The 23,291-nt window shown below is 30.0% G+C and overlaps 1 protein-coding gene across 1 annotated transcript in view; it reads right to left on the bottom strand.

Annotated features, from left to right (window-relative positions):
* LOC109594925 (histone-lysine N-methyltransferase ash1) overlaps positions 1-23,195 on the bottom strand; it is a 30,819-nt gene extending 7,624 nt beyond the window's left edge. The window contains exons 1-3 of the mRNA XM_020010191.2: positions 22,908-23,195; positions 22,547-22,764; positions 22,012-22,485 (exon numbers count right to left, since the gene is read on the bottom strand). Coding sequence (XP_019865750.2) covers positions 22,012-22,485; positions 22,547-22,753 — 681 coding nt within the window. The 5' untranslated portion in view covers positions 22,754-22,764; positions 22,908-23,195. The remainder of the gene's footprint in view (positions 1-22,011; positions 22,486-22,546; positions 22,765-22,907) is intronic.
* Between the last annotated feature and the right edge of the window lie 96 nt (positions 23,196-23,291).

Genomic DNA, 23,291 nt, shown 5'->3' on the forward strand with positions numbered 1-23,291 from the left:
TTATGGAAAAACGTATAAATCATGTCATTTTTGGAATGAGTAACCTTTCAATAATCATAAAGTTAAAACGTATCAACACGTTTAATGAGCATTCCCAGTGAATGTAATTTAAATTATGGCATATACGGATAATTGATGTGTACGTTTATTAACATATTTAATTTTATCGTGTGTTTGATCTTTGCAATACTATTTGGCCGTTGTTGCGGGCGAGTGGGCTGTGAAACCAGATTAAAATGATCAATTACGTTAATGAAAACGGCCGTGCAAATAATCGACTGACTGACTGTTGTTCAGTAACGGCCGATACGACCGGCAAAGCATTTAAAGTGCATAAAAAAGTGAACCCGTTAAAAGTTCACAGCCGGAGTGGGCGAGATGCATTTCGCAACCTTTACAAGAGAGTACCACCGGTGCAGTAAATGAATAACGAGACCTTTTCCAGCATGATTGTCAGAATGCGGCTGGAGGAGCTCATGTTTGTTCGACGGCGCCGTGGCAAAAAGCGCGGGAACACCAACGTAACACACATGCACACCGGATAACGAACGGCACACTCGTTCGTTCACTCGTACACAATCAGCCTGGGCGGCGATGGGGTGGCGATCGATGCACAGGGGGATTTTGTCACCAAACCGTCACGATTCACCGTGATAAATTTGCGTGCCGTTAATACGTTGAGGAGGACCGTTTTTCCCGGCCGCCATTGACGTCGCTGCCGCCGCCGCCGTCGCCGCCGTCGTTGCACAACACAAAACGCATACGGTCGGGCAAATGCACGCAAGACCTGCACACACTAGCACGCGGGGCTCGGCGTACGTACGTGCGTAGTTGGCGCGGGTAAAGGGTGCATTGGCGGGTGCACGCAGCCATTGGGGAGAGAGGGGCCGGCCGATGTGAATATTTATTCGGGGGAGCGATAGCGCGACCACGCACGGTGCTCTCGTATTCCACAAATATAACTACAGTTGGGTTTTTGTGATTTATCACTGGATACATTTATGATTCAAAATGAAAAAAATGCAGAATTTGTTATAGAAAATAGTTTTTTTATTAGTTTTTTCTCTTTGGAACCAAATCGGTCGAAAAAGAAATTAAAAATTATAATTTTCTTTTTATAATTTGATAATTGCAATTAAATTTATTTTATTATTATTAATTATTTGTCTAAAATAATAAATAATTATACTTCTATCTAATATCATTTTTATGTATTTTTGATTATTATTTCTCTGAAATTTCGAATTTTATTGTTTAATGCCTGATTGTTTCTGAAATATTTACAAAAACAATTGGCATATTTCGACAAGGTTTAATTACTATTTTGTCTAATTTTCATTCATTTTAATTCAAAGGAAAACATTTTTATAGGCAATTTTATATTCCCTTCAAATTTCGAGATATATCCAACAAACTATTTAATAGTTTTCAATTGAAATATGTATTTTTAATTTTATATTTAAAATGTATGTACATATTTTTTGATATTGTAAATGATCTCAAGCTAAGATATCACTATATTTCTGATAGATAAAGAGATATTTAAATATTTTTACGTATAATCTTTATCAGAAATATTATTGTATATATATATATATATATATATATATATATATATATATATATATATATATATATATATATATACATTATATATTTAAGAAAAATATATTTTTTTCATTTTCCATTTGAAATAAAAAATATTTTTTAAAAGAAGTATTACGTTTTTTGTTTGTAAGAAAAAAAATTATACTTTATTGAAATCTGTCAAATGTCCCTTTTTCATAGACAGGTCAGAAATAGTCCGAGATATAATAAACTAATAAATAAAAATTTAAAGGGGACTCTTGTAAAAAGTAGATAACCAAAACCTAGTGTATTTCCTTCTATCCCTTTTTAAATTTTGAACCACCGTGTGCCGATCAACATCTACCGATAACGCGCCCACTGCCAGGTGTAGAACGTCGACATGGAGATGCAAGGTGTTTACTTTTCCTTAAACTGATATGTAACTGAAATGCAATCAACCACAATAATCTATTATACTTTTAAAGGTATTTAAATGCTAAATATTTTTCAACCCGTTATTTTATGGTGTTTTAGTAATTGAAATTTTATATTTTATTGTTATACTTTAAATACTAATTTAAGTACTAATCTGCATATTTAAACACAATGGAAATGAAGGAGGTAATTAAAAAATTATATCAAGTTTAATTTAATAAGGCCTCTCATGAATACGTTGGTTTATCAGAACTGTTGACCCTTTAAACGAATGAGGCGACCGAATTTAATTTAAATCGATACTGCTCGTATTGTAGTTGCAACTTCCGTATGACCCAGATTTGACTTCCATGCAACAAATTCATCTAACGAGCCAAATAATTTTAAATATACAAATAATTTAAATGACTTGCCATTTAAATTAAAATAAAATAAAAGGAAGACAGGACAATAAAAGAAGAGTAACATATAATCCTAGGTTATTACCATTTGAGGAGCAAAATATGCAACAACAAGAAACTCTTGAATTTCAATGTGCATGCAAATAATGACACCTTTTGTCTGCTAAAAGGATAAGGTACAAGCCGGTGAAAATGTCAAACTAGTTCCTCCATTCACTAATAACGTCTGCACAATTATCCCCTTTCTATTAACTCAACAAGTAGGAATATACAAAACCAAACACAATTGTGTTGTCTAACCTATGAATGAACCTTCAAGCAAACACATGCAAAGTTTCAGGGACAAAACACAAGATGCTAATACTAATACCGTTTTTTATGGTCAGAAGAAAGTGCACATAGTACCTGTAACGGGTACTCAAACCGAAACTAAACCAATTTATTTCAGATTCTCACAACAAATGGCAAACTGAAACGCAACGAGGATACACATTACTAACGGTTATGACGTGCACGGACAAAAAATTGCAACTTCTCAACATATGGCCATGTGCTGATAAATAGGAAACACCAGTTCTCGAAAAGGGGACAGAACCAACTAACAATTGCGGACCAATATTTTTAAAGTACAAATCAATCCGTTCAGGTAAACGATGTAATCATCCTTACTTGTCCTTGGCTCACTCGATTTATTTAAGACTTTGGCGACGTTTTAGAATTTCAATTTGTTGTTGCAGCACGTAATTGGACAAATATAGTTTTGCCGCGTTATTTACGCGCCTCGGTAGAAAGTTTACTAACCGTTTTATTAAGGCTATTAAATTATTTGATTTTATTGTTAATTATAGACAATTAATTGTTGTACGTAGTTGTTAAAAAATAACTTAAATTTAAAATAAGTATTGCACTGATGCTGTAAAGCAAATATTTATATATAGATATAGATTAGAATCTTTTGAAGTTTCGTTAATGTTGAGAAATATGACCACATGAAAATATCAAAAATATATATAAATTAGATAGTGACAAGAATGACGTAATGTGAAAAATGATCATGTTTTATATCTTTAAATTGTTTACTCCAAAGTTGTCATTGTTGTTTATCTGTTGCAGGAATACCTAACAAACTGAAACAAAGATTTTTGGAGCAACTTTTTTAATTAATAATTCCACTTATCAATATCTTGAATATTATATTGAAATTATATATATATATATATATATATATATATATATATATATATATATATATATATACCTTCTTCACGGTATAAAAAAGGCATTATTTAGAGTATTGGTGAGAAATTAGTTTTTTCGTTTTTGTGGAAAATATCAATTTATTTGAATAAATAACATTATTATTTTATTTACTGATAAAATTAAGAGAAACGTTGAAAATAAAATTTATATACTGTTACATTGTTGCAAATCCAATATCAAAATTACCAATTTACTTATAAATATCGCTAAATTTTGATATAATTATGACGAATTTTGAAATAAATATTATGAATTTTATGTATATCACAAATTTAAATATAAATAATTCGTTTAATAAAAAAATCGCTAATTTAGCTATAAAATCATCAAATTTAGATATAAAAATAAATTTTTGTTAAATTCTTCAAACTTTGACCTCAATCTTCTGTAGGATAAGAAATGAGTGGGATGATCTTCCTATTAAAATTAAGAGCTCATCTTTGGAGACCATTTTTTAAAGGTAGCTAGGAACCAATTTTTCGGTGTCGGAATATACAGTCGATTTTTTTTGGCTCACCCTAATACATATATAACAATTTTTATCTGAATCTCAAAAATTTTATATAATATTTTAATAAATATTTCTAATTTTGATATAAATATCATAAATTTTATACACATATCACGAACAACATATACGTATTACCATTTTTACCTGAAACGCACGAATTGTGACATTAATAATTCAAATTTAAGTAGTAAAGCAATTTATGTAGCTGAATTTGATGTAAATACATATGCAAATCACGATTTTATCTACATATCACAAACTTTATATACAAATAAATATAAAAAATGGTAACTTAGTTACAAATATCACTAAAATTGACACAACTATCGCGAATCTTATATTTATATCACGAATTTTGATATGCCACGAATCGTTATATCAAAATCAGTATGTAAATATCTGTAAATTTGTTATAAATATCAATAAATTTAAATATACCGACATTATTGAGAAATAAGATAATTTGTACTATTTTTGACATTTAATTGTAAGTAGTTTATAGATGTAATCAAGTTTAGAAATATGAATTCATAAAAAGAATATAATTTTTAATTTTTTCACAGAATTATGAATATGCATATTTGTTTATGAAATTTGATATATACCCATTTCAGGGGTTGCTTAATCCAGTGGTGTTAGATTTAAAAAATTATTCTGTAAGTTTTGATTTTTGTGCCAAAAAATGTGATATTTTATTAATGCTTTACAACTGAAAAAGTTAAAATGGGATAAAAATTACAAATTTTAAGGGGGGGGGGGGTCACGCTGTAGATGTAAATAACGCTAAATTTGATGTATTTTGATATTAAAATCGATAATTTAGATGTAACTATCACGAATTTTATACACAGAAAACAAATTATATATGTATATCACGAATGTTTATATAAATATCAATACTTATGATACAAAAATCACAAATTTCAATACAAATTAACGATATACATGGATAAATTGGACGAATTTTTATATAAGTATGAACATTTTTTATATAAATTTGCGTCATACATAATGGTAAATGTCTGTGAGCCTCGATTAAGGGTAATTAAACGTGCGCGTAAACTTATCGATTTTATGTGCGATTTCCTTCACCTATTATGCGGTGATTGTCGGCCAATTTGTACGCTCTCGTTTCGGCGTGCACGCATTTTTATTACCGTTTGGAATGCACATTTGATAGATATCGGACATAAGTGGTGGACAAAGACAGACACCGCTGACAATATTCTTCCATATAAGCGCATTGAAAATGTTACAGAGTTATGAAACTTACACCTTTACTTGATATTTTGTGACCGACTTCGGTGCAACCGCATGTTTTACTCTCGGGCCAATTATTGTCGTGTCTCCCGCGATTCGAGGCTATTGTAATTGGCGTTCTTATTTTTATTGATTGTCGAACGGCGAACGGCGTTTGCATATTTCCCATCGTTTATTGTGCGGGGATTATTGATATGTCGATTATGATTTCGCTCGGGCTTTATTGGCGCAGTTGCAACAACCGGGCCGTGTGCGGTTTATTGACTTTTAACATTATTTAACGATTGTTCACTGTAATGCACAGACGCCGTCAAATGATCGTGTACTTGTGCAATTTCTATGGGAAGCTACCACATTCAATTTTATCTGTCTAAACAAATTTATCTTGTATATTCACTGGATTCTGGAATTTAAATAGGCTGCGATACATGTATTAAGCGAACGGATGCGATATAATTATCACCTCACAAATTGCACATTATTTATATCCGTGTTGATTAAAACCATTGTTATTTATGGAATTGTGGTTTGTCATAAATAGAATATTAGCCTTTTTACACTGTACAAAAATGCTGTAATTTATACAAAAGCTTTCTAAATAAGACAAATTTATTATCAGTAATAGGCGTGAAACTGTCACATTGAAATACTATTTACATGTAATGTTTCAATTCGCATTAAAATCAATTAATCTTGTAGTTTCTTGAAGCAATTAATAATTCTGAATGTCAAAGGTGTAGTATTTATTTTGCTATGAGTGATTGTGTCGATTACATGTGCATATAATCATTACTTCCAATTTGGATATGAGTAGGTAGTTCAGTATCGATAGATTTTGTTAAAAAATAAAATGTAAATTCTAGTAAACGGTTATTTACTGTAATTTATAATTATGTAAAACGACAGAAACTGCAATAAAACTTGATTTTGTTGAAGCTAAACGTTACATTACTGGAATTTTTTAGAAAATAATCGATAAAAACATATTTATTTGTATGTCGACATTTCAGTTGATTGGAGGTGAACAATTAGAAAATAGATTACATACTTACAAAACCACATACGTAAATAGGGAAACTGATAAAAATAAGGTCAAATAAAACGCCGTCGTAAAAAATTCTTATGATGTGTTTATAAAATCTTTATTAATTTAGTTTAAATAGAAAGAAACTAATTACAAGTGACATTTGACTTTTAATTAGAGTTGTGTCATGGTTAATTCATCGTTAATTATTTTTTTAATTACTATTGAGTTTTCTCATTACTTCACATTATAAAAGTATAAACATAATGAGAGTTCGTTTTTATTTGTTACATAATAACTATAAATTTTCAACGCAACCAAAATACATTGAACAAATTTCATTCTGAAACATGAATCAGTATAATTTAGTATATGAAGATGTCCTTCAGATTATACAGTGTAAAATTCAATAAATTTGACTGCATTGAATGTTGTTTCTGGACTTTGCTTTTATATTCTTTGTTCAATTAATTTTAATAATAAATATGTCTTAATTAATTTGATTTACTTGAATAAACTGAAAATTTTAGTAATATAAAATTATAAATTTGGTATAAATTTAGTTTTTATTTAACTAATATGTTTTATTTGATTAATAACTATTTTATGTTTAATTTTATGTATTATTTTTTTTATTACTTTTATGATTAATTTTAGATAATTTTTAATAACTGCTGTTTCTTTTACTAAAAGAAATTTGAAGAATCAAAAATGATTTATCAATCTTCGATCTTTTTAAATTAATTTAAATAATTTTTAATATCTGCTATTTTTATTTATGTAAAATTTATGTTTATTTTCTTAATAACCAACATGTTACATTTAGTTCAACTTTTTGTGAAAGTTTTTTTATTTTGTTAAGAAACAAAAATTATTAATCGATCTTCTCTAAATTTCAACAATACGTTGTATCTGAATTACTTTTTTATTTTTATGTTTAAACTGTCTTCCTTAATAAATAATAAATTTTTATAGATAAAACTAGGAGATATAAAAATATATATCGATCTTTGATTTTTTTATTAATTTAAATGATCTTGAACTATATTTTTCATTTTAATATTTAATTATGTATATTTTTAATGACTAACATGTTTATTAATTAATTTGACCATTTTTAAAGTTTAGGAGGATACAAAAATTCTAAATCGATCTAATTTTTAATTAATTTATATATTTGTCGTAAAATTTATTATTATTAAACTTTTTTGGGTCAAATTCCTATTTCTGAAATTTTTTAGTCTGATTTAAGGATACAATAAATTTATTTATTGATCTTGGACTACATTTTCTATTTTTATATTAAACTTTTGTATTTTAATAACCGATGCTTTATTTAATTTGGAATTCTTTTGGACAAACTGTTATTTTCACTTCAATTAACATACATATTTTATTCAATTAGAATACAAAACAGATACAATTTTTTTTATAAATCTACGGTATTTTATTTTTATTAATATTGGAACATATTTTTCTATTTTCATATTTATGTAATTTTTATTTTCAGATTTAATTTACTAATTTATAAATTATTTTTTGATTGATTTTCGATGAGATTTTTTTTACCAATATGTCGAAAATATAAAAATATATTTATTATTAAAAGATAAAATAAAAAATATATATTTTATTTTATTTTTTAATAATAAATATATTTTTTTCGATTTGAGTTTTTTTTTGTACAATCTGCTATTTTTAAAGCTTTACTTGATTTTTGGGGATAAAAAAATTATTTATTGATCGAGAAATTGCTGTCTGAACATTTAGACGTATTTTGAAGATATACAAAAATTATTTTATCGATATATTTTTTTGTTTTATATTTATGTGTTTTTAATAACAAATATGTTTTATTTAATTTGAGATTTTTATATGAACTGCCTATTCTTCAAGTTTTATAAGTGAATTTTGGGAAATATAAATATTTGTAAAAAATAAGGGTAAAGTTGCAGAATCCGTTACTCTAAGGAATATTTTCTAGCGCATGCGTCGTGAGTCGCTTGTTTCGCGCTTCTGAACAATTTGTAATGCTGTGTTGTCGCTTTGCAACGGTCAAAATATTCGAATTGTTCTTTGTGAAAGTTTTGTGTTCTTTGAGAATATTATTGTGAATTACATTTTTTATTTTTTTGGTAAGTAAATTCTTTCTTCTAATTTGATCATTATTGCTCATTAATTAAACTATTTTACTTTACAGGTTATATTTCCGTGGTGTTTTTAAAACAATATATTTTCTTTACTCTTCTGGTAATTACATTCTTAATTTATTGATTGGTATGCTCATTTAATATATTTTACTTTACAGATTATTTCCATTATTAACACAGATTACAGATTATTAACATTATATTTGTACTCCTTTGGTAAGATCATTTTTAATTCATTTGTAGTAATTTTTTAAGTTATTTTACTTTATAGATTATTTCGGTGCTATATTTTTAAAATATTACATTTATATTATTATTATATTTATATTTTTTGGTAAGTACAATCTTAATTTATTGATATAATTGTTTCCATCGTACCTCCACGAGTTTATTTGGAGGAACAAATTTAAAAAATATAACTTGTTTATAAGCATACTAATGTGTATTAGGGAGCAATATCCTTTAGAATAATTTATATATATATATATATATATATATATATATATAATATATTTAATTAGACATTAAACTATCAAAGAAATATAGAGTAAATAAAAAATTAATATAGTAATTAATAAACTATGATTAGTAGAATTTTATCTTTTTTAGAATTCAACTACATAAATGACATAAGTCGTACACGAAAAACAAAATAAATTACGTAGAGATTTTTCTAATAACATTTTTCTCTAGATATTTTGTTAAAACTGAAATCTGGCAACTATGCTGTCTAAAATCTCCAAAACAGATGATTTCAAATCAAGTTGACGCATGCGCTAAAAATATTCCTTAGAGTAACGGATTGTGCAACTTTACCCAAAAAAATTCTTGAACAACATTAAACAATAAACGGATTTTTTTTAAATATTATGTATTTGGACTATTTTTTTATTTAACCCTCCATATTAATATATACATATGTGGTAATTTTCATAATTTAATTAAAAGTGCAAATAGTCGTAAGCAACATCGAATCGAATTTTTTAAAGAGGAACGTCAACCCTTGCGGACAATGGTAGCTGAGCGTTTCAAAGTAACAAGTAACCAAGCGACCGAAAGACGCGAAATATGTACGTCGCTCTCATTTCATTTTGATTGCTCCCATCGCCGATCTCGTTGAAGTCAAGGCCGACCGCTCGACATTGTTGTCTCGACGCGCGCGAACCTCGCGGACCTCGCGGACCGTTTCCCGCCCGCGTCTCATCTCCGCGCCCTTTCTTTCCGTCCGCGTACCTAATTAATCGCCCGGAATGCCGTGCGGACGTTCGTTGGCGCGCGGGATTAAGAAACGTGGCCCCCCGGAGATGTCCATTGAGGACCTGAATCCGGTCCCATTGGCGCGATCGCATCGGGAAAACGAGAGCTCTTTGCTGCCGATCAAAGGCGAGAATGCGAATTAGTTATGCAAGTTGTGCGAGTCACTTAACTAACAATTGTCAATGATCACGTTGCTGTTATTAAGAGTGCTAATTTAAATTTTTGTCCAAGTAATCGAACCATGATTTAAAAAAAAATAAATAAATAAATGCAGAGAGACTGTCGATAGAAGTAAAAACTTAGAACTTTTAGTATTAAAATTAGAAATTTATGGACAGTATTTGTATTTACTTAAATTTCAATGCACTTGATTTTTAACATTATTTTAATTATTTGCATCATTGTTATCATTAATTTCAACAATACTTTTAGACTTTTTGTACTTTCAATTATTTCATTTTGTTCTAAATAAATACGATAGGCTTATAGTAACTAAAGTAAGAAATGAAAATGTTTGATTCATCTAAGTATCGCGTAAAAACGGAATTGATGTCGTTTTATATTTTGTAATACTGAGTTTTCGATCATTGGACTTGAACATTCAAATAATAATCAATCAAACACACTATATCAACAATGCACAGTAAATACACATTGAATTTTTCACTAAATCCATTCAATTTCACTTATAAGATATACAAGCACTATACACCAGCTGTATAGCTACAGATATACTGCTATAAGCATGTCGGTAACGCGAATACACGAGATTTCATCCATCCAAAGAGTGTCTAAGTCGCCCAGCACACTGCGCTTGCGTCATTATCAACGCGATTCCCTGGTTGCTAAACAAACTTCGAACAATTGATGAACGAGCATGTCGGTGACGGAAACCCATAAGACATTCCCCTACCAAAAAGTGCCAAACGCGGCTAAAGAAGTTTTCACAATCGAGTTATCATAAATACTAATACTTATAGAAGTTTATATTTACATATTTTATTTTAAAATTTATAGCTGTAATTGATATAAATTGTTAAAATAATATTATTCTAAAAATTAATATTACATATATATTTCTGTATTCAGTGGGCCATAAATATGGTTGGGAAGAGCTCCTTTGTATAATTTTTATGGCGAATATGTTTAGCAACGAGTTTTCATATGTTTTCCAATGAGTTGATGCTCTGAAGTTACGACGACCAAGATAAATCGATGCTTTGATCGTGTAACCAATCCGTTGTGTTTGGAATCCTTATCACATCGAAATACATTTCTTAATAGCACCATTCTTCAGTATATGGAAGCACTTTGTTGTTCACTATATCCCTCTACATAATTCTGTTCACGTGTCGTTTTAAACGATGAAAGAGGTCTACGCCAGAAACCATACCGTGATTGAACCATCACTGCGATTCACAGTGAGTATAAAATTTTTTTGGGTAGTCTTGTTTCTATATGACATACAATAAGTAAGACCGTCATTTTTTAATACATTAAATTTATACTCATCACTAATAACTATCCACCTCCACTGTTCCGTTATTTATTTCGAAAATGGATCTTTTAGTAGAAAGCAAGGTTTTTCAGGTCTGCAACCACTCGACTTCTCACAGTCTTTCAGGAAATCATATTTCCTCCAGGACGACTTTAATTTGAATTGACGATAAAAATACATTGTTTTTTGACATCGAGTTATACGGATACAGATTTTCAAAATAGCCTAATATTTTTTCGTAGTTACCACTAACCTAGTTTCCTTAAATCTGTCAATAATCCGGAAACTGATTGACTTATTTAAATTCTTAGAAAATTCTATTTGTTTCTATTTCTATTGAGTAATTACATTAAGCAAAATACTGTTAGTGAATAATCGGGTGAAATACGTAGCAATGAAATACTATAAAGTAAAAAGTAGTTATTATAATTTTGATCAATTAAAAAATGTACGTAAAATTTTAATTAAAATTATATTGACCAGCTGAATAGATGAAACAAAAATAGAAATAATAATAAACATTTTATATACTTGCACCCAAATCTAAGTAGTACAATTCATATTTTTAATATATAGTACTTAATTTTTTGAAAAATGAATACTTTTTTATTAAAATAATAAATAAATTAAATAAAAAAACATTTTGTATATTGATAAAAATGAAACGAAGCATTGGAAAATAAAATTTATATCTTTAAAATAAAATATTTGATATAATCTTGTGAATCCAGTTACCTTAAAAATATTAAGAGGCATCGTATACTATATTCAGCAAAGGTGAAGTAAACAACACTCATACGCTATTCACGCACAGTACACGTGATTGTCGAAAAGTCTGGAATATTGCAATTAATATTTTTAGGCAAATATTAAAAATTTATTATTTTGAGTTACTGAATAGTATCCTGGAAAAATTTAGGTTTGAAAGAAGTATTAACACGAGCCAACCCTTCCGAACTGACCAATAAGAAACATGTTATCCATCAGTTCTGGGATCAAGTTCTTCCGCAACTAATTTGTTAGTTACTCCGTACCTAGTTTGAATGAAGTATAGAAAAACATTCTTATAGTCATCAGTGTCCTTGCTTGGCTGATCATTATACCAAATTCAGATTTGAGATTTTATTGAAACAACACCGAATTTTTTTCTCGTCAATTCTGCATATATTTGCGTTCTCAAAATCTGATGATAATCGAATTAAAAAAAAAGAGACATAAATGTGGTAGAATCCTTTCAATTAGTTTCTTTGTCTAGTCAACAGCATTACATAAAAGTATTTGGGTTAGCCTTAACATTTAGTCGTTTATGTATCTATTTTCATACATTTTTGCATAAATTAAGTCACGTGTATGTCTTTGGCACATATTACATAATACAAACAGCAGCAAGTTATGTTCATTCAGTGAGCGTTTATGTAAACGTACGTCCAAACATTTGCCACGATATTATTTCTATTTATGTGCGATTACCATTTCAAAGGAACAAGGATTTTCTAAATTTGAATTATTCATACGCGTATTTTTTGCAACGTACTTCTGTTTGTCCATTTAAACCGGGTAATCTATTCATAAAATTAAATTTCGATTCACCGTTTCCAAGACTTCATCTAATTATTCCCACAGAACAACCATTTCAGTAATTTAAGTGCAGCGTATAAAGATAACGACGGCGATAGTAAAAAATAAGGCGCCACATGCAAGCGTCGAGACGGAGATTTTCATTTATCGATAAATATTACCGGTCACAATTGCTGAGTAATAAATGTAATTATTAGATATGGTAATATGTTGCATTTGCATGTTCTAAACATGAAAATGTAATTTTTGATTTACCAGATTTTAGGATGGCCTTTAAAATTTCTAAATTATTAACATAATATATTTAATTTAAAAAATAAACATAAAAGAATATTAAAAACTAAATTTCAAAAAAAGCAAAATATAAAATTGTAGATAAGAAAAAATGAAATAGAAATAAGTTAAATTACTTTTTATCTAGTTTTTTCAGTTTAATATCACAAAAAAAGACAAACTTAATTAAAGCTTGTTTTTATTTGTTACATAATAACAATTAACACATAAATTTTGAACCAAACCAAATTATACTAAATAAATTTCACTCTGAAATCAGTGTAATTTAAAATTATAGGGTGTTATTTAAATATTTCTTAGTGTAATAAGTTGTACTGGACTTATTTTATGTTCAATTCATGTATTTTTTATAACAATAATGCTTTATATTATTAGATTTTTAGGGAAACAAGAAAAATATTTTTCATGGATCTTTTATTAGAAATTTTTAACTTAATTAGTCATATTTTTTGTTTTTGTTTTTACCTTATATACCTTTTTAATAGTAAACATGTTTGATATTTTTTCATACAAACTGCGTCTAAAAGTTTTTAAATGAATTTTGAAGAAATACAAAAATTCCTGATAGACCTCCCAATATGCATTTGTTTGTTTGTTTTATTATTATTTAAATTATCTCACTTTTAATAAGATATTTATATATTTATTTTTTCAGATACAAACTGTTATTGTTGAGGTTTCTAAATTCTGTGGAAATACAAAAATTCATTATAGATCTGCGACAGAATTTTTTAAACCTATATATATGTATATATATTGTATTTGAACTATGATTATTTTACTTAATTAATTTTGAAGGAATCTGTCACATTATTATTATTATTATTATTATTATTTATGTTTAAATTATTAATTTTTAATAACAAATGATTATTTTTTAAAACTATTTTTGAAGGATGTTCAGATTTTTAGAATATTGAGGGATACAAAAATTATTTGTTTTGATTACCTTTTTTAATAACAACGATGTTTTATATGAATTGTTTTTTTATTATTTCTGAACTTTTTTATCGAATTTTGGGAGAATACAAGAATTTTTCATTAATTTTCGATAGGTTAATAGTTGCTAGCAAGAAATTTTAATTTTTGTTTTTAATTTTTATATATCTTTTAATAGCAAACTTGTTTTTTTATTTTTTTTCAGGTACAACTTGCTATTATCATAAAGCTTTTTATACAAATTTTGAGGAATACATAAATTCTTGACCTTGATGTAATTATTAAAACATAAGTAATCACTAATTAACCATTAATGACCGACTCCTGCTGAGTACATTAATGGTTGTAAAAGTAAGTTAATTTTATTATTTATTGATACTTTTATTATTTATTGTAACATTCTAGATCTATAAGAAATTGAATATGTTAATGTAATTTCTAATGTCATATTAATTAAAATAAGCTAATAAAAAACATATAAAAACCTTAATAATAAAATTATTAATGCACACATTAATAAAACCCAATACAAACAAAGCAACTGGTGATCCAAGGTCCAAGAAGCTAAAAAACCGTTGAGATGCTAAGAATTTACATTCAACATGTATGGTGTCATACAAGCAACGGCAACAAGTTTCCAATCCCATGAATTGATTTGTGTCACACGTGAAATTTCCAAGAACGAGCCGATTCCGCCAGTGTCGGTTATTTTTGTTTATAACAAAGACATCAACAAATCACTCGTGCTGGACCACGTCGATGGCAAGAGAAACAGAAGGCCATGACCTCGGATAATGACATCCCACAAGGTTCCGAAAATCGCCCGGCGATCGGCTTTTTGCCAATAATTTTTTTTTGCCACCACGTTCCTGTAATTGTTTATCTGTCCGATTCGATGAGGCGATTCAGTTCAGGTTTCGCGATGGCTTTTTGTGACGCTGGTGCTTATGATTTATTGCGTAATTATGTTTCGACTTGTTTTAAGTTCGTTTGACTGACATGACTGGCATGCTGTAAATCGACTCCGCGGATGAACAACGCATGTCGCGTATGACGAATTTGTGTTCGATGTATTAGTCATTCTGTCCAGAATAATAACCACTTCTGCACCATTTGGAGACCAAACGGGCGTCAAAAAAATAAAGGCTTGAAGTACCACCCATAAAAAGCGATAAAAAACATTTTACACGACCGAATTCCTTTTGTTACAAGAGAAAGTTCTTCGAACACCTGACCCCTAGGCGCACCCTCCGATCGATTACAAACACCCCCCTGCACCAGCAGTTCGCAGATTTAATATTTGTACCATTGTGGCGCGTAGTACCCCCGTAGCCACAGGAAGGAGCTCGCCTTAGTCACCCGACAACAATGGTGGACAAAAGAAGGCTCTAATGAATGCGCGTAGCGAATGGGGGGTTCCTCTTCACGGACTCGTGGCGTAGTTCCTCGGAAGTCGGTCGGACGTGCGGCCTCTTCTTAGGAATACCCGCCAACACAATGGGAATTAGAGCGTGGAGGCACCCGAAATGAAAAGAATCACGCTGGTTCCAGCGCGGTCTTGAAAGGTTTAGGGATCGAGACAATAATTCGGGACCGTGACAACTGTTTCCACAATGGTACCCCTGCAAGTAGTCATTTCTATGTTTGGAAATTCACCATTTGGTACAAATACAGTCGATAATTCGAATGAAATTTGTTGGCGATTCGACAATTTTACTTGAAAACTTCGACCAATAATAGAATTTTGAAGGGGAATTCTTAATCCCAAAATATCTAATTGAAAATTCAATAAACTTAATTTTCTCCATCAAATATAGCAACGAAGATGCAATCACTTGATGATGGTGTCATATAAGTGTGAGATAAATTAAAAAAAAAATGAACGACCAACATTCTGAGTTGGGGGAAGGAGACCATATTATTTTCATAAGTGAAGGATTGACGAAAAATAGTAGAGACGACATTCAACTTAAAATAGAATTTGAGACTTTGAAACTTACTAAAAATTTACAACATGTTTTCTTTAAATATTAAAATTTCCTACAGATGAGAATATTATCAGGTTCTACAAATTTGAATTAAGATTCACAGTGTTTTGCATTCCTATTTAAAAAAATAATAAAGGTAACTTTCTTTTAAATGAAGCATTAAAAAAAATATTATAACAGCCTCTCGTGAATTAAAACTAACCAACTTTTAGATGAATTGCAGCTTCTCTCTTCAAAGCTTCTGGTGACAAATTCATTAGTCAAATCTTTATATAATTATTTATATGACTTTTTTGAAAACCATGGGCAACTACACTCTTGAATCAAAATGAATCAACTTTTAGGGAAGTCACTAGTTTTAATGACAAAAACAATTAAAATTAGCCAACATTTTCATAATGAATAATTACGATTAAATAAATGTATACTGGTCCTATTTTTTAATTGATATAACAAGTTATAAGTCTATAACTAAAGCATTTCATAGCAAGTCATTATACGAATTATCGAAGTTTTCCAATAACGCTTTTGATTGTCAGCGATCAAGAAGTAACAAGACCGAAAACATTCATACTTGAAGGAAGTCTCGCAGTCTGGTGCTTTGTTTCCGAGACTAATTACGGAGCGCTCGATCGCCGAACGAGGAGAAAACTATGCGGATTCGTTCGTTTCATTCCCAGACAATCTATCTCGCGGACTGCCCCCTACGTCTCGCCCCTCAGGGAGTAGCTCTTCCAAGGTCAATGTTACGCGGGTATTTATCATTATCTCTCGCATTATTATTGGTTATTCGCGCTTGTTTCACGGAGCCGAACGAAAAAGCCGGCATATAAAACTCCGACTATTTCATGAAACGCAATTCAAGGCCGCCATTTTTAAAATTCATATACTTGACGTCTGACCACCACCAGTTGTTACCGTTTCTTGTCTTAAAATCACCATAAATATCATGAATCTTTTTGAAAATATCATAAATATTGAATGAATATAAATATGTACAGGCTGTACCAAATTGGTTGATTTTGGCTACATAAAAAAGCTACGTAAAAAGTTTATACCAAAAATTCAATGGTAAAACTAAGATTTGTTGTAAAAAATACAGTAAAATTTTCGACTAAAACCTATGCCGATTTTTTAAATATTTAATCAGTTTTCCCAAAACTTTAGGTATTGTTGGTAAAATATTGTTTTTTGACAACCATGATAGTGTTATTGGCTAGAACTGTAGACAACCATGATTAGCGGCGGTTGGTGAGGTATCTGGTGAGGCACATTATATACAGAGTGTCCTAGAATATGTTGGCAATCTGTCGGATTCAGATAAAACTCAAAAATAATAGGACAAGTTCCTTTAATTTATTTTCCTACGGTCTTCTTTACGGAGATATGGGCCCATAATGGAATATTCAAAATAAGAATTGGACTGTTGAATTCTTTAACAACAAACATTTTGTCATGGTAATAAATTAAACTGAAAATATTAAGTAAAAAATTCACCACGTCAATGACATTTCTTATGTTAATAACTTCTTTCTGTTCTTATTGGTTTAAAATTGCATCCACCAGATGAAATTTAACGTAAAACTATTATTGCTTGTTTAATTGTCGGTTTTACAAGTTATATTTTAAAGAATAAAACATAAAAAATATTTTTTATATATTGACGTTGTGTGAAATAAATCATTTTCAAGTGAATCAAAACAATTAACGGTTTTTAATCCGATTAAATGGGCAATGAAGCAAATTGAATATTCAATATCTGTTGTGCATGTTCACACTTCCGTTCCGTGCGATCGATTTCATAAACATCAATAGCGCAAAAATCCAGCTCTGCGAAACCGCAAATTGATCTTTGTAATTAAATACGAGATTCAAAAACAAATTTAATTGCAGCATCCGGTTGATAAGACTCCCGCTTAATTGGATTTGGTTAAATAGACGGCGGGAAAAGTTAGTCCCAGACTAAAACTCCTCGCTTAATTAAAGTGGGTGTGTATCACTCTTCGTAATGTTTATTTAAAAATATTTAAAAGTCAGGTGATGTTTACTGCGACAATAGCACAGTTCATAGGTTATTGTAAATTTTAATTGAGTCATTTAATAGTTATGAATCATTTTAATAGAGATAATCCTTGTCCAATGTTGCACAATTTTATATTCTAAAATTAAACACAAATTTGTCATTATTTTTATGATAAATAACTAAAAAATAATTAAATTCGACACCCCTAATTAATTTGTAATCTGGGAGTGTTGACGCACTACATGTGTTTAACCCTCCAATTAATTATGCGTCAACGGTGTTCTCCCCGTGAGTGAATTGAGTGACTGGTTTTCCCTTTCGTCAGTGACTCATTGGTCTCCGGATATTCTTGACGTGGTTAGCACTCGAATGATAACATCAATAAACTAACACGAAATCAGCACCCTCACAAATATGAAAACGAACTGAAAATATGACGCTCGTAAAATGAAATACGTAAAAGGAAACTCATATAATATTCAAAAACTCCCCCAGAATTTTGTATTTATAGAAAATATGTTCTCTTTAAGTAAGAATGACGTGTGTTTTAGAATGTACACGAATATATGGCGGAGTAATATTCAATAAGTAAATTTTATCTGAAGACACAGACTATAAAGTCTATTACGTGGATTATTTATTTAATTTGTGTCACACAAACCTCGCGGATGAAGCTATAAACAACAGTAATAAACTACCAGCACTTGTTTATTATGGTTGTATTTAGTATAGTAACTTTAAAATGCATACATTGTTAGACAAGAATGCACCTAGCTCAATACTGGCTACAAGTTACAGCTAATGAACCGCAACAAAACAGAACCACTATGAAATAGAAAATAGGAAGTACTGAAGTAGTTAGTTGTCTCAGTAAATTTATAGTAATTAAACGAATACCTAAATGTTTAATGTCATTCTTCAGATTTAGGCTCTGTTTAAATTAAAAGTACAAAAAAATTAGTCAATAGACAATAGAATTAATGAACCACAACAAAACAAAACAGAGGAACAGAAGTCCTAACATATCTGTCTCAAAAAATTTATATTAATTAAAAAAATAATAGTATAATGTCATTAATTAGTTTGGGCTGTTTGGTTGTTTAATCTAAATTAAATTAATATTAAAAAATAATAAGCAATAGATAACACAACTAATGAACCATATCAAAACACAGGACAACTCTGTAAATTTATATTAATTAAATCGGTGATTCTAGAGATCCACTGACTTTTTTAGTCTAAATTATATTAAAATAATAGAATTTAATCAATAAACAACAGAATTAATGAACCACAACAAAACTTACTGTGGTTTAGAAAATGGGAAGAATTCAAGTATATATCTCAGTAAATTTATATTATTTAACTGAATAAATGACATTGAAAATTTGGGGATCTACTGTCTTTTTTAGCTTAAATTAAATGAAAATAATATAATACATAAATTTTTATTAATTAAAAAAAAATAAATATTTAACGTCGTTTGTTAGTTTAATTAATTATTAATTTAATTAATAAACATATATAATGAACCACAACAAAACACAGAACTCTCAAAAAAATTATATTATTTAAATAAATAAATGTTTACCATCATTGGTTAATTTGAAGATCTAGTGTCTCTTTTAGTCTAAATTAAATGAAAATAAAACAATTTAATCAATAAAAAACACAGATAATGAACCATAAAAAATATAAAACTGCTGTTTAGAAAATGGGAAGATATGTCTTAGTAAATTTATATTAATTACAAAAGTAAATGTTTAACGTCAATTGTTACTTTTGGAATCTAATGCCATTTTTAGTTTAAAGTAAATCAAAATATAAAAATTTAATCAAATACGAGGAATTTTCATTCAGTTTCAATTCATTAGTTAGTTTTGGGACTTATAGACAACACAGCTAATGAAGAGCAACAAAACATAGGAAAAGGGAAATTCCTAAATATCTGCCTCAGTAAATTTAAATTAATAAAATTAATAAATGTTTAATGTCAGTTTTCAGTTTTGTGTTAAATCAAATTAACAACAATATTTAATCAACAGACAAGTTTGTAAAACCACAAACCTGATATTGCTCATTTTCCACACTCTCCCTGGTCCGGTAAATCTTGACCAAATTACTGACATATTCCCAAACACCCTCCGCCAAATCACCGCTCCCCAATGTGGTGACCAAATCCACGTGTCGCACCATGACAAAACCAAAACAACAAAAAAATAAAGAAGCAACCTTCCAACACAAAACACTGCCCGTCTAAACAATATATATCGGAGAGTCGCGTGTACGCGGGCCCGCGAATTCGAAAATGGGGGAGCCGGGCGTTTCGCGCTCCGGCGACGACGTTTGATACGCGAATGAATGAACCGGCGACGTCGACGTTGTGTGCGGTGCTCCCGCGGCCCCGTGTTTTCTCGACGTTGTTTGTAATGAGCGGCCGGCGATTGGTTAACAAATTAAATTCTCGAATTGTTGGCTCGCACGTCGCGCCAAAACGATTCTTCCTCTCGACGCGCAGCACAATGCTGATATCGACGAGATCGATCCGATTATAATCTGTTCAGTTGTGAAGCGGAAATATTTATGTGCCGTCTTGACGACTAATCAAAAATTTATCATTTTTACAAACTTTTAAAGTTTTTTTTTTAATTCTTTTTATTGCTGTTTTATTTATCTTCACAAATCTCTCGGATATTTTAATAATATATTACTTTTAAAAGCTTTAAACTTTTTATATTTGTTGTTTTATTCGACTTCACAACGCCATCAGACATTTTAATAATTTAATACTTTCATAAACTTCAAACACATTATGTGAGCTCTACAATGAAATATTTCTTACCACACAACGATATTATATCGAAAAGTATTTCTACTTTTAAAAATAAAGAATGACTGTAGGAAAAAACATTATTGTGATTTTAAAGTTATCCAATTATGCCTGTAGGTTTCTTACGCATTTACCGGAAAACAAGCATCAAATCGTCAAGTACCTCATTATAAATTCCAAATTATAAAACCATCTTAAAGCGTATTATACGACCGGACCGGCAATAAATTGTAAAAACACGAATATATTTCACTCCGCCATTGAGCATATGTTCTCTCAGCGAGCCAGCTCCTAGTTAATGATCGTTTAGATCTATAAAAGGGTGCAACGAATGTAAAGTCCGTGCGATTATTTAATGAATTGTAAATGAGGATAATAATAGACATGCATAATGAGCGCGAGAGTCAGGCCTCGTATTTGTATGTTTTTCACTTTAACATTTAGACGGAATTTAAATCCTGTCTAAATTAAAATATTTATAGATGTATCCGGCATTCCACTATCGTGCCGATTACAATAACAGATAATATGCTGCTGCGTTTTAAAATATTACACTTCAGGAATATCGTTCAGTCTAAAAATATTCAAGTAATTGTAAATTTGCATGGCTGAAAATAATATAAACATCACCAGTTTGAACTTACTGACATTTACAACTTAAAACAAAGCTTGTTATTTCTTTATATGGTTAATTGGGTGTTATTGTACTAAATTTAATGCAATATGTTTAAATAAGAGATGTAAACAACTCATTCATTTTAGATTATTGACTTTATTTGCTCTCAAACCTATAATCTTTTCACAATTCACAAATTTCAGCAATGATTATACATATCAAAAAAAAAAAAAAAATATTGTAAAACAATAATCTCAAAATAATTAAAAGATTTTGAAATTATTTGTTTTCAATCTGATTCTAGTACTTATTCCGAATTTATATATGAATAGAAAAGAGTATTAGAAAATCTTTTGTTGAAAAAAGATAAAAACTTACCTTTTTGGTCTTTTTCTTGACTCTTGCCCTGCCATTAGCCCCCTTGGCAGAGGACAATGTTTCCTTCTTTGTAACCTTCTTGTCATCTTTCTTCTCAATAACTCTAGTTCTTGTTTTGATCACTGGTTTCTTAACATTATCCCTTAAACTTTTAACACTGCTTTTAGGCACTGGCAAGTCACTTTTTGATGAGTCTGAGTCACTGTCTGAATCCGTGGAGGCCGGACTGCCTGAACTGGAGCTGCCACTTTTGCAAGACTTGTCTCCAGTTTTGTCCATGCTTTTTTCATTAATTGGACTGCTAGGTGACTTTCGGACTGTCTGTATGGTCAGTCTCAAACCGTCAGTTTGGGAACTGGTGACAGAAAACTCAGGTGATGGGCTCCTAGATGAGGACTCTTGGCTAGATGTGGAGCTGTCCGAGTCCGAAGAATCGGACTGGCTGCATGATTGGGAAGCATCACTTCCAGAGTTCTAGAAATTTAAACATGTATACCAACAATTGAAGTTGCGATTTTGAAAAATGTTTACTTACACTTGAGTCTCCATCTGAATCGCTGTCTGAATCACTGTTGTCATTGTTTTGTGTGTTACTGGTTGGTTCAACATTTAATTCAGTGCTGAAAGCAGCCATATCAACTGTGCTGGGCAGTTCAGATTCCTCTGGTTCTTCAGATGGTTGGTGGAACACTGAAGACCAGCCAGTAAATAGTTCTGCGTTTGCACCCTCATTTCCAGCCATTTTTGATGCATCTAAAACGAATTGGATTTGAGCAATTGCCCAAAGACACTTTCACAAATCAAACTTGGCGCCAAAACAACGATAAATCCAATTGTCAATGGGTTAATTATGTTTTGTATATGATTGCGCTAATTTTTGGAACACTTGTGCTTACCGGTTCAACACTTAAAATGCATCTTCCATGTTAACACAAAAGATTACGGTCAAACTTTGTGATAGAAGTCGATTTCCATGTTTATGTTTTAACTGTTAAACAAAATGGCACCCAGCTGATTATGTTGACACAAATCCGTATTTCCGCGCATTTAGCACCGTTCCAGCCGCGCACTTTTACGCCGTCCTTCTGTTAATTAATTTTTAACTTAAAATAGTAAAATGTTGAGTATATTTTTCATTGTGACAAATGTTAAAGTATCTACTTGTCAGTTGCGCAACAGCGTCTTCTTTGAACACTTCTGTGACCAACACAAGAAATACAAAGAACTGTCAAAATAACGGTTTTCTTGCTGCTCAATTATAGTCATTGTTTGTTTTGGCG

Source organism: Aethina tumida, chromosome 3 (assembly GCF_024364675.1).
Source record: "Aethina tumida isolate Nest 87 chromosome 3, icAetTumi1.1, whole genome shotgun sequence".
NCBI classification, from domain to species: Eukaryota; Metazoa; Arthropoda; class Insecta; order Coleoptera; family Nitidulidae; genus Aethina; species Aethina tumida.